The sequence below is a fragment of the Danaus plexippus genome, assembly GCF_018135715.1.
Source record: "Danaus plexippus chromosome 16 unlocalized genomic scaffold, MEX_DaPlex mxdp_23, whole genome shotgun sequence".
Classification (NCBI taxonomy): Eukaryota; Metazoa; Arthropoda; class Insecta; order Lepidoptera; family Nymphalidae; genus Danaus; species Danaus plexippus.
This window is the reverse complement of record NW_026869851.1, coordinates 4514085-4529666: the sequence shown is the minus strand read 5'-3', so window position 1 is coordinate 4529666 and position 15582 is coordinate 4514085. Positions and strand designations below refer to the sequence as shown.

At 31.7% G+C, this 15582-nt stretch overlaps 1 protein-coding gene across 1 annotated transcript; it reads right to left on the bottom strand.

The window, feature by feature from the left end:
• Positions 1 to 1433: 1433 nt before the first annotated feature.
• Positions 1434 to 14302, bottom strand: LOC116772182 (nose resistant to fluoxetine protein 6-like). The gene is made up of 13 exons (XM_032664279.2): positions 14019 to 14302; positions 9501 to 9637; positions 7912 to 8061; positions 6011 to 6167; positions 5159 to 5276; positions 4993 to 5080; positions 4697 to 4863; positions 4422 to 4607; positions 4163 to 4342; positions 3878 to 4028; positions 3047 to 3230; positions 2598 to 2740; positions 1434 to 2325 (listed from the first exon to the last, which is right to left on the bottom strand). Exons 1-13 carry the CDS (start codon positions 14092 to 14094, stop codon positions 2122 to 2124), a joined length of 1941 nt encoding a protein of 646 aa, XP_032520170.2. The 5' UTR covers positions 14095 to 14302; the 3' UTR covers positions 1434 to 2121.
• Between the last annotated feature and the right edge of the window lie 1280 nt (positions 14303 to 15582).

The window sequence follows — 15582 nt, the reverse complement described above, 5'->3', positions numbered from 1 at the left end:
CTATCAATCTAGTAGTATCAGAAGAAAACAATCAACAGTTCTTTACGAACAAAATAAACCCCTAACTTCAAAACCCAAATCATATAAACCAAATCAGATATTTAACATTTTTATTCTAACAATAATAGCAATGACAAATCGTCACCATTTTGCTGTTATTGTAAAAGAAATGGAGATATTTTAGAAAAATGTGAATTACGTGAACATAATAATAATAATAAGAAATATGGGCGTTCACAAACTTTTACGCCTGGTAATCAAACTTTTAAATAATACAAAAGTTACTTCTCGGGTTAACTATTTTGAAAACGAGTCCTGTCCTCGTCTTCATTCTTCTGGAAATAATAACGATACTCAAGAATTTACTGAAAGTGTTTAAAACGAATAAACGTCTCATTGACGTATCCTGCGGTACAGCTTTCCAAAATCGACACAAAAAATTCCAGTAACATTATACGACAGGGTAACCAGCCCTAAATAGGAATTGTTATTTCTAAATCTGGTAACATTACACGACAGGATAACCAGGCTCTAAAAGAAAGTGTTACCTCAATTTCAAAAAGTGGTAAACAGCAGGGTAACCAAAACGGATGCGATTGTAATAAATACTGTTCCTCTCCAAAACCATCAGCTGTAGCAGAATTTTAAAATTTCAAAAAATTCTACGAAAAAGTACTTACCTTATGTACGACCTTTGACCTTCCTAATTGATGCTGGTGCTTCTGTGAGTTAAATTAAACAATCATGTATCGACGAAATGCCTAAAATGAATAATCATATCATCCAAATGAAAGGTATTGACTCTGACAGTGATAATTGTGTTACAACTTTAGGTCATATATCAATCTTATTATAATTAAGAAAGAGATGAAGATAACTACTCTTCTAATGATGATGCAGTTATCTACTCTCCTGATCTACCTTCTCATACAAACAACCTAACTCGGTAGTCCAAAAGCTATTAAGAAACATTAACCTTAAATTACATCGTGACAAATATGAGTTTCTTCGCAAGGAAGTAGCTTATCTTGGTCACATAATAAGTGACAATGGTGTTATGCCAAATCCAGAGAAAATTAAGGCCATCATATATTTCCCAGTTGTATTTAAATTTATAGCTTTTTGCTTTATTTGCTTGTGTTGTCTTTTACGTCAAGTTAGTTTTTCCTTTATCTGTGCCTTACCCTCTACTCTGTAAACATCACTAATCGATGAATTCTATCTCAAAACAAAATAAAGTCTAAGCTATTGTTCTCGTATAACACAAATTGTCTCCAAAATATCTTAACACGTATTGTAAGTAAAGCGCTGGAATAATGGCCTGATTCTATACTCTTGAAATCGAATGTGTAGTTGTGTATTTGTACATATACTCTCTCCGTCTAACCTAGTTCTCTATTTAAAATAATTGTTTGAAGAAATAAAATACACAATTTTATGTTTTCAGTACAAATATATTTGTTTAAAACAATTCAATATTTTACTAATATCCTATTATATATATATTAACTTAGTACTATCAACATAAATTCTACCACTACTGCCTCTAATAACCTTAAAGAAATTCCTAATCGGAGTAAACAATCATATGAATCAAATGAAATGCTGAAATGCCGATATGGAAGACAAACAAAACGTTGCTTCATGCAGTAAGGAAATATAGTTATCTTTTTAGAAGTCCTTGGAAAAAGTTAAAAATCTATATATAAAAGATTAATAACACAGGGTTAAAAAATCTACGACGAAAACTTTATTAATAGACAATAATTACGACCGAATCACATCTAATCTCAACTTGTAGAAAATATCTTTAAGATCAACGCAAAAAACGCAAAACATTTCGTAATTCTATTGTAAACTTATACTACCTAAGTTGTAATTTTATATAATTTCAATTTTGTTATCTCATTTCCTTTTAATACTATTTCTTACGTGGTTTAACAAATGACTAAAATAGTAATTATATTTTTTTTTACGAAAGCATTAAAAGTAATTTTAACGGTCATCTAAGTTGTAACAATAGCTCGTTAAAATTGAGAACTTAATTTCATTCACTCATACAATAAATTGTGAACATGATCTACCAGAGTTTACTATAACAAATGACTATAACCTACTTTTTCAAACAACATTCTGTCCACTTCTCCTGCTCCCGTTCATCACGAGATCAATCTTATTCTGTGTTTCTTGTGCCTGTGCATCTTTTTTGGGACCATCGAGACCCATGACAGCCTTCCAGAGCTGAATAAAGGGCATCTCTATCACCAAAAATACCGGAACAGATATAAGATATGACAGCACTGTTCCAACTATTAATAAAGATAACTGAAAGAAAAAAAACATATTTTTATTAATAAAACGTTAGTAGAAATAAAACTTGCCATTCAACTTATATTTTACCTCAGGTAATTTTTTTTTATCTAAAATTAACAACTCCATTATGCAATTTGAGCATAAATAGGTACACAATATACAGAAACAAAATATGGATAACAGAATAATGAAATTTTATAAATATAGACAACGATACCTATTTCAAAATATGTTTTATTAAGTTTGCCAGGAGTAAAATTAAAATTAAGATTTTTATATCTTACAGAGGAATAACCGGTGATATGAATAATCTGAGGGTTGTTGGCGATGGTGAACCTCATGATGACGAAGTGTATGATGAAGACGGAGTATGACAACCTGCCGGGGGAGTACCAGCCTCGCCACGACAACAGGTCGCGGAACACCGCTGGGGATAGCAGAGACATTAATTAATATGGTGCTTATGACCTCGAGGAGGGAGAGCTATCAATAGATAAAATGTACTATCAGTCATATAAGCATTAAACACAAGTTTTTTTTTTTTGGGTAACCACCCAGATTTTATAATTCCGGCATCAATTTCATAGCTTTCTTTACAATTCATCTGTCTTCTCTTAATTTCACAAAATTTTAAGTTCTCTTTCATAACAATAGCAGAATTTAAATTAATACTTATATTTTTTGTATACAAAAGTTTTTTTAAATACTTCTGTTAACATGACAACATACTCACATTTACAACGACTCAAGCACCCCAATAAAAACACATTAAAGAAGAGCGCCACCAGTATTTTATCAACGGAGGCATATAGAGCAGTCACCCAGCTTGGAGGAGGAGAATCTGAGAGGAATGGCACACCAGCGACGCTGACAGCTGCGGCCAGCAACAAGGACGTGTGAAAGATAGCTGAAAACCACTGACAACAAACAACAACGTTAAGTTCAGTTTAAGACAAAAATAACATTACTTCAAAAGGTAAATGAAATCTAAGAAATAAAGAAGGCGTCTTTCTGAGCAATTGATAGTTACGATTCCAATCTGAGCGATTTCTTTTGGCTTAATGACGATATTCACATTTATATCTATTCATTGGAATACTTAATCCTCATTATGTAAAATTCTTTTAGTCCAATGAATGGGTCTCACTCGTTCAGTTAATACCTCTGTATACTCGTATGTCAGAGTTCACAAATACCTAAGACGTTCCCAAGTACATATTTAAACAAAAATATATTTTTTTATTATTATTATTTGACATTATTCCTGGCGCGGCGTTTCAAATATTTTGCAGGAACCATAGTCACCGCATAAAGGAGAGAAGAAATTACTACTCAGGTAGTTTTTTTTGTTTCAACCGCAGCCAACTATTTCTTAATTGTCTCCCATGATACTCTAAATGCGCTAACCGTTTCTTTGTCTGGTATCTAGGCTGTTAAATATTTTTCAGCCACTTTCTCTATTAAGATGTTATTTAATTTTAAACGCCTCACCGATTAATGTTGGTATATATAATCACAGACTTAGAAAAACTTTCAAATATTTAAAATATTTTTTTTCATCTACCTTACTATCCCTGAGCTTGTATCCATTATTTTGATCATTGTAATGTATATAGGCAGTAGCAATGCCTAAAGCATAGCCGGCAAAATGCACCCACACAGGCAAATATATCGTAGGCATTATCGCTGAACCTTTAAACATGTTGCGAACAGTCCTGAAAGTTAGAAGTTGAAAATCAATAGTTATGTAGGATAAACAAATAAGCTATTAAAATATTAAATTTAATATAACTTACATATAATGTAAGTTATATATAAAAAAAATTACATCATCAACTGCAATACTTACTCAGGAGATTGAGCGCTTATTATAGGAGTTAGATTTAAGAAGTAGACGAGCAATCCTGTAACAGCCATTGATGCAATCACTATGGTAGCCAGCACAGGAATGACGGCCTTCCTCCATCTCATAAGAATCAGAAGAAGAAATGAACCGAGTACATGAAGCTGCATGTCTACCGCCAAGTACCTATTTTAAGATAGAGAAACAATTGAATCAATAAATCCTTAAAATAAAGTGTTATGGTGATGTAGTGCCATAAGCGTACCACGTATGCCCCATGCACAACTTTCCAAGAGTGAGGTAGTTGTGAATGTAAAGCGCGTGGTACCATCCACGCTCGGTGCAGTACTGGGCTTCCTGCTCCACCAGCCACGACCACTGAGGACCTGAACCCAGGCGAGGTAACCACGATATCGTGAACCATAGAGTGAATAACGACACGGGAGTTAATCTAGAAAATTTTTAAAAAGAAAGATGGATGTTATATACTTTGACTCCTATAAGTGGTTGAACAATAATCCACTCGAGATCCGAACGTACCTGATGTATCGATGTAAAACAGATACTACACATTTTTTCCAAGTGAAGGAGTGTTTCTCAGTGTAAATGAGGAGATAGTACGCGGAGAGGAATCCGGATATCGATATGAAGGCTTGGATCCAAAGTGGCGTGTTGAAGGCTGACTTAGTACTCACATGTTCATATAACTGTTACAGAAATATAGAGAAACTGTCATTAGCACCAGAAACTATTCCACCAAGCAATGCAATTGATGAAAATATTTGTAAAAATAAAAGAAGAAGCAAGAAGGTTTGTTAGGAAAAGACCTTTCTTACATTTTCAATAAAATCCGGATTGTCGATGAAAGCAAACACGTGAATAATTGTGACGTGAGTCAGAACGACGCTGAGTGTTCCGATAAACCTGGGAAGTGAACATCCTTTTAATTAAAGATAAGAAAATATTAATTTATATTATAGGTATATATTAGTATTTCATTACCTAATACCATCGATGCAACTCAAGTCCTCCGTGCGCTCGTTTCTGTTTCGTTGTTTGTCATCATATATAAGCATTTTCCAATTTCGCTTTAATGAAAAAGCCAAGATGTATTTATTACCTGCAATGCAAAAAAACAGCGAATTGAACATCTTGTAGTTATTACATTTAGGAAGCAGACAGATAAAAAAAGCAGAAGCATTAAAAACATGAGACGAAATAATTGTTTTATTTTATATAATCAGAAAAATTTATTTTATGTGTCATTTATAAAAATCCATGAGATATTTTACGAGTTTAAATTGAATGACATGTAATTATAATTAAATAATGTTATTTTTTGATGTACACAAATATGTAGCACTCCTTTAATAACTCACATGATACTTGTTATTTGTTGAAAGAAAACATGTTGTATCTTATGAACAGACTACCAGCATACACTCGTACCTTTAGCTGCAGTATCCCAATAGTACATATAATATCTGAGAAAAGTTTCCGCTGTGGTCGTATAAATATTCTATAAATTTATATTTTAAGACTGCGGGCTACTGTGTGCCGTACTTCATTAAATTATATAAGATCAGTTTAAGCAGCGATATAGAAGTAACAGTCACGTTTACATATATGTTGAAACAGAAAAGTCTTGTGAAATTAATATTTTATTCGCTCTCAAATTTTAGAGTAAATTACTCCCACATGTGGCATTTATGTATGGTGTACATAAACACTTAATAACTACACTCGGTAATTAATACTGACATAACTATAATCGCAAAACTTTTCTTAATCTCTTATAGAACGTAGTGTATGTTACTACCGCTTATGAGTTTAAAAGAAAATTTAAATATGTACCAAAGAATTTCCCAAATCTATATTCCAAAGCGTGTAGTCCCGTTGCTATTAATGTCATAGCCAGCAACGTCGCACACACTATGACGAACACTCGGGCCGACGTACTCATGGGGGTAGGCTGGTTGTTGCGACACCAGCCCACGTCCTGGACGTCCGCCTGAAATAAGATTTATACATATATAATAATAATAAACTACTTATAAAAACACAGACACACAATATGTTATTTCATAATCGCTCAGATAATTCACATTATTTTTATATATATAAATAATAAGTACGATGACTAAATCCAGAAAGATCGTTGAAGTACAGCGATTTATAAACATACGTAATTTACTAATAATTGATAAGCAAATAATTACTTTTCGCACGTGTTTTACATAACCAATACAAGACGTCCATGCCGAAAAAGACATTACTTGAGCTAAGAATAAAATGACCCTTCTTAATGTGAATGTCACATCTCGTCCGTCCGTGGTCACGGTTGTTGCAGAGTAAACGAAACGTTGGGGCTATGTAGTTTTTAAAATAATAAAATCCGCGTAGAAATCCGAAAAATATTAATAGATCTCATTACATGAACCGTAATTAACTTAACTTAGTCTCAGTCCTCACACTTGTTACAGAGAACACCTTACTTTTCAATAGACATGCAAGTTGTCCAACAAACTTTAAACCATAGTCTTTCAGAATTTCTCACACGACCTAACTCTCTACCTCAATTTTTAACGTTTCTTTTTATCGAAAAGTTTCTTAACGCACTCCGAATCCTAAAATAGGCCATAGAAAAGACATTGCTGGATTCTCAAGGATACGGAACAATCATTTAATTTACTTCATCGTATACATGTGTACATTATATAAGAAAATAAATTAATTAATAAGTTATATACGTCTTGAATAATTTCAATACTATTACATTATTTTTGAGATTGTAATAACCCGACCTTAATGCAGAATAAAAACGCTTCTTACTGTATTTGTTATTGTAAGTACGAGTGCATTTGCAACAAACTGCATTTATTCAGCATTACTGCAACTCAAGTAAATATTTTTCCACGCGACCACCCAAGTGTACAATAACTTGATTTTAAATCTAGTTTATATCTTTATAACAACGAAATAATGTTATGACGATCACAAATAATCTAAATAGCTATCGTTTACAATGAATCGACTTTTGTGAAAACTATACAAATTGGTATTTAAATTTAAATTAGCAATACTGTCTTTTCATAAAGATAATATGCCGAAAAACACTATTTTTTTTATATAATATTCTCTCAGTAGTGACCAAAGCCTTCTGCTTATTCTAATGAAAACTATAGGAATGAAATAGAAATGATTGTAGATTCTTATAAAAAGTAATATTATACATACAATAGGTATATAAAGAACTGAAGCCTTGTTGACTAAAACAATATTCCAGCCAATGGCTTCCGTGCAATAAAGAATTCCACAAAGTAAGAAATGCAATCACTATCAGATTTCATTTACAATTTTGATCAAAAGTTTTCTTCCTTAAACCAATCGCCGACAATTAATTCAGATATTCAATGCTTATGTTTTTGTATCGACCTTCAACCCACCCTTTGATTAATGTGCTAAGCTAAAATTTATTTACGTTCAACAGATTGCGTAACGCATTCCTATATGACTTAAACTAAAAGTGATCCCGTTCCTTACAATAAAAGCATATATGCTATAACTTTACTTTATCGCAACTATCACTGTTGTAACATCTACAATCAATATGGAAGGTACATAGTATTTATGCCGTACTGACATAATACATAAAACTTGATAAACAAATGTGGTCCTAGTAAGTGTCCTTGAAGCGGACTCTTTCTAACGTAATTCGAGAGCTGGAAGAGAAGCCTATAACAGCTGCTACAAACCTCAAGTCCATACTCCTCCAAGCTGGTGTTGATACATCCCTCAGCGGCCACATTCCACGTATCAGGACCCTGGCCCCCGCATTTCGTCACACACACCCCACGATGGACAACTGTCCTGTTGAAGTGCTTGAGCGTTCTCGATGAATATTCCTGGAAACAGTTTGATTTGCTTCACAATCATACAAAGAGTTTTATTCTTTGTAATTTTGTTAAAAGGAAAATTTTTCCTCTTTACGGACTAAACCGTTGGCAAAGTGAAATAATTAGATATAGGAATTTAATGTCAGTGCTGGCATGTCTATAATATTTATCCTAAAATAATAAGTTACAAAATGTTATAATGTTAGATTTCCTTTTTTTTGAAACAAATAAGGTTGGAGCGCCTACTACACTTTAATTTAATAAAGGGGTTGTTGAAATTTTGTTTTATTATTACTAAGCCAAGAAATTGCAAGTGAAACATTTTACCTCATTATTTTAAACTATAATTTGGGTTTCCCAAACTTTTAATTTAGTAAACGACCTTTCCTTTAACAAGAAATAATAAAAAATACAATAATTACGACATCTTATATATCCTTTAATATTTTTTATTTTTTATTGTTATTAAAAGCGGGAATATTTAATATTGAAGATTGTAAAATTTTATATTAAAGTATTAAAATGATAATAAGTAATAAAATAAGAAAAATATACTAAAAAAAAACTGTGTTTTTTGGGTACACACATGTACGAGGTGGAGGCATTTTTTCAAATGCCTCAACCGAATAGGACTAATTAGATTTAAGTGGTATGAAGAAAGTGTTCAGTATTTTTTGTTTTTAGAAAGTGACAAAGACAAAGAGATTACAAATAACATAAGGATATCAAAAATCTTCGCGTGTACACATTTAAATGGAACAAACTTTTTAGGATACTATATACTTTTACGAAAGCATATAGTATCCTAAAAACTTTGTTCCATCCCGTCTGCCCGTGATCACGGTTGCTGTAAAGAAACCGAAACCTCGGGATTATTTTGTAAAAAATAATAAAATACGCTTAGTATCCGAAAAACTTAGATCCACCTAAATATCCTAATTATTAGTTTGACGTCGAACCAGAGGTACGGAACCCTAAACACATCTCACCTTGAACGAATGAATATTTTTTTATATTTACAAAATAATAAGTATAGTCCACTTTGAAACCTGTTCGTTACAACACTGACACAGATGCAGCCGACCTTCCGATGAAATCCATGTGTCTATTACAAACAACTTCAAATATGATGGATTACATCAAAATGGGGAATTGAAGTGAACGTTATAATTTAAGGCACAGTATCACTTTATACACGAATGGTATTCAGTAAGCGTGCTACTTCTTTATGTCAATTATATTTCCAGTAGTGTTAAGGTTCTGCTTATGCACTATCTTTTTTGCATTGTCACTTAAGTATTTTATCATCTACTACCACGTGTTCAACCAAATGTTCTGTTTATTTTAATTTAGTGAACATAAAAATTTAATAAAATAAGTATTTAACAAAATTAACAGACAAATATCAACAGTTATACACACTAAGACATTGTGAATGCTGTGCTAACCTGTATCTGTTGCAGCAGCGGCGAAGAGTTCGTGGAGACGAGCAGAGCATCCACAATACAATACACGTCTCCAGGGTTCTGACACAGCTTCCAGTCCTCCAAAGCGTACAACGGTGGGAAACTCCCGACCGAAGTCTCTACAGACAAATATATACAGATACATTATTAATATATTTATAAAATAAAAATAATGGTTAAAAATCTCCTAGGTGTCATAAAACCTTTGAAATATTTTAAATAAGTTTTTAATGATGATGTTAATGATCGATTTTTTTATAAGTGTGTATTGGATGTCCTCAGTTAGCCTTGACAAAATATATGAAAAATGTGTCCTGTACTTGGAAGCAATAGTCAACTCAAATAATAATAATAATAATGAGATCATGCTTGAGGTTAGAGATATTAAACAAGTACCTGCTAATGCCCTCAGTCATTGTAACATTCCTTGTATTTAACTTAACTAATACGCGTTAGAGTGACGTGTTCTTATAATATAATAGTAATAGCAACTAATCAATGAGGATTTATATAAAATTAAAATATGTAAGCATTCTATATATTATTCTCATGTTTCTTTAAAATAAATATTCCGATCCTAAGACATTTAAATAATTTTAGCTAAAAACTGTGTGACATTATTGTCACTATTGTTTGAATAAACTTTAACATGTATTACATTAGCAGTTTGTAGTTGACCTTTTTTTTATTTGTTTCACTTTGAATTTTCGTTCATGACATAAGCCACACTGAATCTTGTTCGGTGAAAGTTCTTTTGCTAGCTGGACTTATACTCGGGCAGACGATAATACTGTTATATGTAATTAATAATAATAATAAGTCTTTTACTACATTTCAAAGCGTTACTATGAAGAATCATTCAATTTTAATAAATAAATTTAACAAATCTTTGTAAATAAATTACGTAACTTTAAAAATGTGTTTTACATTTTGATCATATTCGTAATTAATTCATAAATTAAAATTAAGGTTAAGTGATGTTTACATAATGTTGAAACGAGCGGCAGAATCGATATTTAAATAGGTTGGAATGGTTTGTACCTAAAGATAATTGTCAAAGATTCTGAATTATTAATCTGCACAAAAAATTGCACTGTTTTTAAAAACTATAAAAATATTCTTTTGAAAATGTAGATTCCTTTCATATCTAATATCATTAATTTGAATCTATTGATGCCGATGAACTAAGAGAATGAACGAAAATTACGTTTATATATTTTGTAAGTTTTAATTTAAACATTTTTAAGTGTTTCGCCGAAAACCGAATTGTGGACGTATTTATGAATGTTAAATTAATTAAAACATAGCGAATATAAAGTTAGGATATTTTTGCAGACTTCGAAGTTACTCGTCTTGTATAAAAATATCGTAACAAAAGCAAAAAGTATACATACACCCTACTTATATTAAAAGTGCGACAGTCAGTGAGGGTGTAAGGATGTTTAGATGTCTGCTGCTCTCACACAAAAATCTACCGAATGGATATAAATTGTACTCAGGATAGCACACAATGAGATCTGAGACTTTAGCGAGTATTCATTTAAATAAAACTAATGTTTTCGGATTTACTGCTCGTTTTTTATTATTTTAAACTACGTGCTCCCGACGTTTCGGTTACTTTGCAGCAATTGTGATCGGTTGTAAATATAACAAACAATTTATGACGAAATTCCTTGAAATTTGCACGAGATCTTTTCATGAAAGTTGTATTCTGTATTGACTATAGACGGGGCTACCATTTCATTATATTTTTTTCTTCACGCACAGCACTAACTTACCTCTGAACTCAAGCCTAAAATCATGCGGAGGAAGTCTCGAGCAAAAACTAGTATACAGTAACAGCGTTTAGACTTTACATTGTCAATGCAAATAATATTTAAACATATTAAGTACTCGATAAATGCCAAGTATGTTAATAACAAACTATTTACTAAGAGGCGGCATCTGAACGTAAATCAGTTTGGTCAAGGGAAACTTACATGTCATTATCAACTAGTTTGCAATCGATTTATTTTGTTATAGCTTTGTTGGATACAACATTTTGACTATAAACTTGACCCCACTACTTCTCTGTTAGAGTTAAATCAAAGTTTAGCGTAACCTTAAAGCATAAAGTTATCAAAGAAGAAAAAAAGTTGTTGTGACTCAAAAGTATTGAATTTTTTTATTTCCCAGAATCGTCTTATTTATTGTATCTTAAATAACCTGAAATAAAAGTAACAAATATGAATAAATTATCAAAATCGTATTATAAAGTGAGTTACCTATACGTTATTTAATTTTTTTTTATATTTTTTACTTCATAAAAGTTCGTCAAAATTTGTTCCTTAATTTTATTTGAAGAGAAAATTTTGAATGCCCTAGAGGCTTAGACTGTTACTTAAGAGCGCTTCGTTGATGTTATACTGCTTATAATAAATCAACTTGACAAATTTATCACTAACTTTCCTCACTAAAAAAATATATTACACAGTCTATCAACTTGCAGTAGCGATACTAACAGAGCAAAGCTTAGCTACTTGTATTTCACTTGTTTTTTAATATTCAAAACGAAGGTCAACAACTCTGGTAGCTTTCTGTTTGTTTTAAAAGTGGGTCATCTATAACAACTATCAGCGACTACGGACAACTCAGTAAGCGTTTTATTATTAATTATTTCTGAATAACATCTACAAAGATCAAGTTTGTTCTCGTCTAGGATTTTATATGACGGTCCTGAATGTATCCAATTCTTTCATCAGAAATATTCATGATTTTTAAGTACATTTTATAATATATCGTCGCTGCTCATTCATTTATATTTGGTACCTTATTTCTGTTTTTATCATTTACATATTTAGTTTAAAGAGACTTATACTGAGAGAGAGAAACTTATACTGTAGGAACAAAATTATATAATAAAATATTATTTGATAGCTTTTGAAATATTAGGTATAAGAGTAAGTTGTTGGAACCTTTCCTTTAATATTGTTAGTTTGTAAATTTATTGACTATAAAATAAGGAGAATCACTAGACGCGGTCAGAATAAACACATCTTCGTATCTCAATCTCCAATTTAAAGAATTTTTGTAAGGAAAAGCAATGTATGTCTGTTGAAGTGTAATTCTTTTGTAGTGTTGTTATAATCTGAATGTATTATCGAAGGGTTATTTTTAATTCATCATAAGGGTTTTCATTATTATTAAATTACTTTCCTGCGATTTACACTTTCAAAGCATCGAGAATTTTCCTTGTGTTAGCGATTTTATTGATCAACAGTAAACTAAGAAACAGGCCATTTACGTATTTATTATTATTTTTAAATCAATAACTTCATTTAAATATCAGCATATTGATCTATTATTTTAAAATTATCAGAATGAGATTAGAATATTATCACAATAAAGTTTCCAAGTCCAAGGAGAACATTCCGTATTTTAGGGAACAGCAATGACAGAAATTTTAATCAGACGTAACTAGCGGCTTCCTTCATTGAGCATAATGTGAGTTATTAAAACGTCCTAACAGAAGATCCAAGTTAATGTACCATAACAGATTAATCAAATAAGAAGTTCCTAACAACTTACTTGCTTTTTTACGATTGTTATGTTATTGGACATGTCTTTTTAAGTGCCATCAAAGCTTAAGTATAATTCGAGAACGAGGCTAGTTTTTATTTGAGTCCGAATGTAACTTGTATGATAATGAGAGTATAGGTCATTATTATTGCTTTCGATTTAGTTTGTTTCGACATTTATTCTGAATACATTTCGTCAGATTCAAATATATATTAAACATGGCCAAAAAAATATACGGACGTTAATAAAGATAAGGTCATAAACAAAGTTTCGTCATAACTCTTAAAATTCTCAAAGATTTCGATTTGTTTTTCGATATTGAAAGCTGTTTGTGAGAAATAGTTCAAATAAAAACAGTTTTTAAATAAGACTTTCTCATTTATAAACATTGGTCTCTGTAATTATTATTTCAAAGTAAAGAAACAATTTAAACACAGATTTGTAACGTGACTACATACGGCTGGATGTTCAGTAGGAGAAATTTAATGAAATTTGTATTCCTGTAGACGAAAATGATCGCAATATATCACTTACAAAGTATTTAGAGATAGCTATAAGCATAATTTCCCCTAAAACCAAAAATAGAAGAAAATAAGTTTATTTAAATAAGACAATGCTGCCAGTTTTGGGAAACAATCGTATCTTCGTAGAACCATATGACATATTGTTTTCGTTGCCAAATGTATTGAAGTCCGATCCGTTTTGAAAGCGTTCAATAAAACATATATGAAAAATTTTAAAACCTCGACAACCGCTGCCAGTTTGTCAACCTTTTTTCTAAGCTTAAAGTAGAAATGGCTAAAAAATATTAAAAATTACATGCAGTTTACAAGAATTGGAAAAATTTACTATTGTGTATTCACTTATTAAGATCGCCGTTTTAGTTCATATTATTCACGGAAAAATTAATTGATAAATAATCAAAAACTATATTATTTTCACCATTTATTTCCTCAGAGCTGCCGTCACAGACGGCCAACAGCATCACTAAGTATACCAACTTCTTCAGACACTCCATCGTAACACACAATTGTTTTTTAATAACTAAAAAACTAATATGTCATAACTGTTACACAGCTAGCTGATTATGTACACTTAATATTTTTAATTGAAAATAAAATTTTAAGTTTCATTGATTGCACATAACGTCTGTGAGTACGCGCGTGTAACTCCTACTGGCCACAAGCAACGCTCTTTGGTCTTTCGTAACTCTTTCACAAAAATTCGGCTCTGCGTCCTTCCCCGCCTGACACTACCAAACTCGATTACAGCAGATCAACACTCATTATATGTTAAATATAAATATTCATCCTAACGTAATCAGTTATGAACTAATACATTGGGAGGTCGATTTGATTATCTCAATTTTAAAACAATATGACGGTTATATATATATAGAAATGATCACTAAATATAGCCTAATTATCATGTTTGAACAATTTTTTTTTAATAAAGGGATATAATTTTAAGATGTCATAACTTATATTAATAAAGAATGTATAAAAAGTGGCAAAGCAGAGCAATGAACCAATGACAATAAATATCTCATATAAATTATAAGAAACGCGTTATTCTGTACATTATAATTACTGTTATATGTGTTTGGTTTTTATTACGGAATATTTTGTATGTTGTATTAAATAATCATGTCACGATCACAAAACTACCTTATTATAAGATAGGTATATGCTTTTCTGTATGACCTTAAAAGGTACAATATTCAATTCACTATAGCTTCTTAGCTTTCCTTAAATACTTTTAATTAAAAAAAAGAAATGTGCGTTGAATCCCTCGAAGTGCATCTCCTAGTTATAAAAGATAAAATCTTCTCCGCGCGGAAGAAGTGGAGCTTCCTAATGTTGGAATGAGAACAGGAAGGGGTAGACATTAATTTATAGGGAATTTTTTGTGTTTCTATAAGACAAACTTTACTAAAATTACTTAGAAAGTCACAATTGTTGCCAGCATGCGTTCGAGCTTCACGCATTCCCTCTCGCTCTGTCTCTTTTTATCTCCCCCCCTCCCCCTCCAGGAGCATAAAAAGTTTAACGCAACCTTGTCGGAAGACCCATAAGAAGTTTCCCTTTCAAATCCTGACGATACTCGGAGACGTAACTACTGTTTATACCTAAGGACGCGCTCATGACGACAGACGTGTAGCGAAATTAACCCGCGAGGCTTCTACAATTAAAAAACATTCTAATTTCAATTGCGAAGATGACTAGCAATGTAGCTAATATCTAACACCCGGCTTTCCCTCGTCAAGAATATAATATACGATGTTCTTGACCACACTACCGGACCTCTAGAAAGAGTTAGCGAGTTCTGCGTATATCGAGACCAGAATGCAAAAAATTTAAAAATCGTTGCCGGTGAAAAGACAAATACCAAGACTAACTGACAGACAGTTTCATCTCGTGTGCCCGCGAGCGCGGTTGCTGCAGAGGAACCGACAATAGTGGTAGCAGGTAGTCATAAGATTTTTATTTGAAGACGAAACATTTTT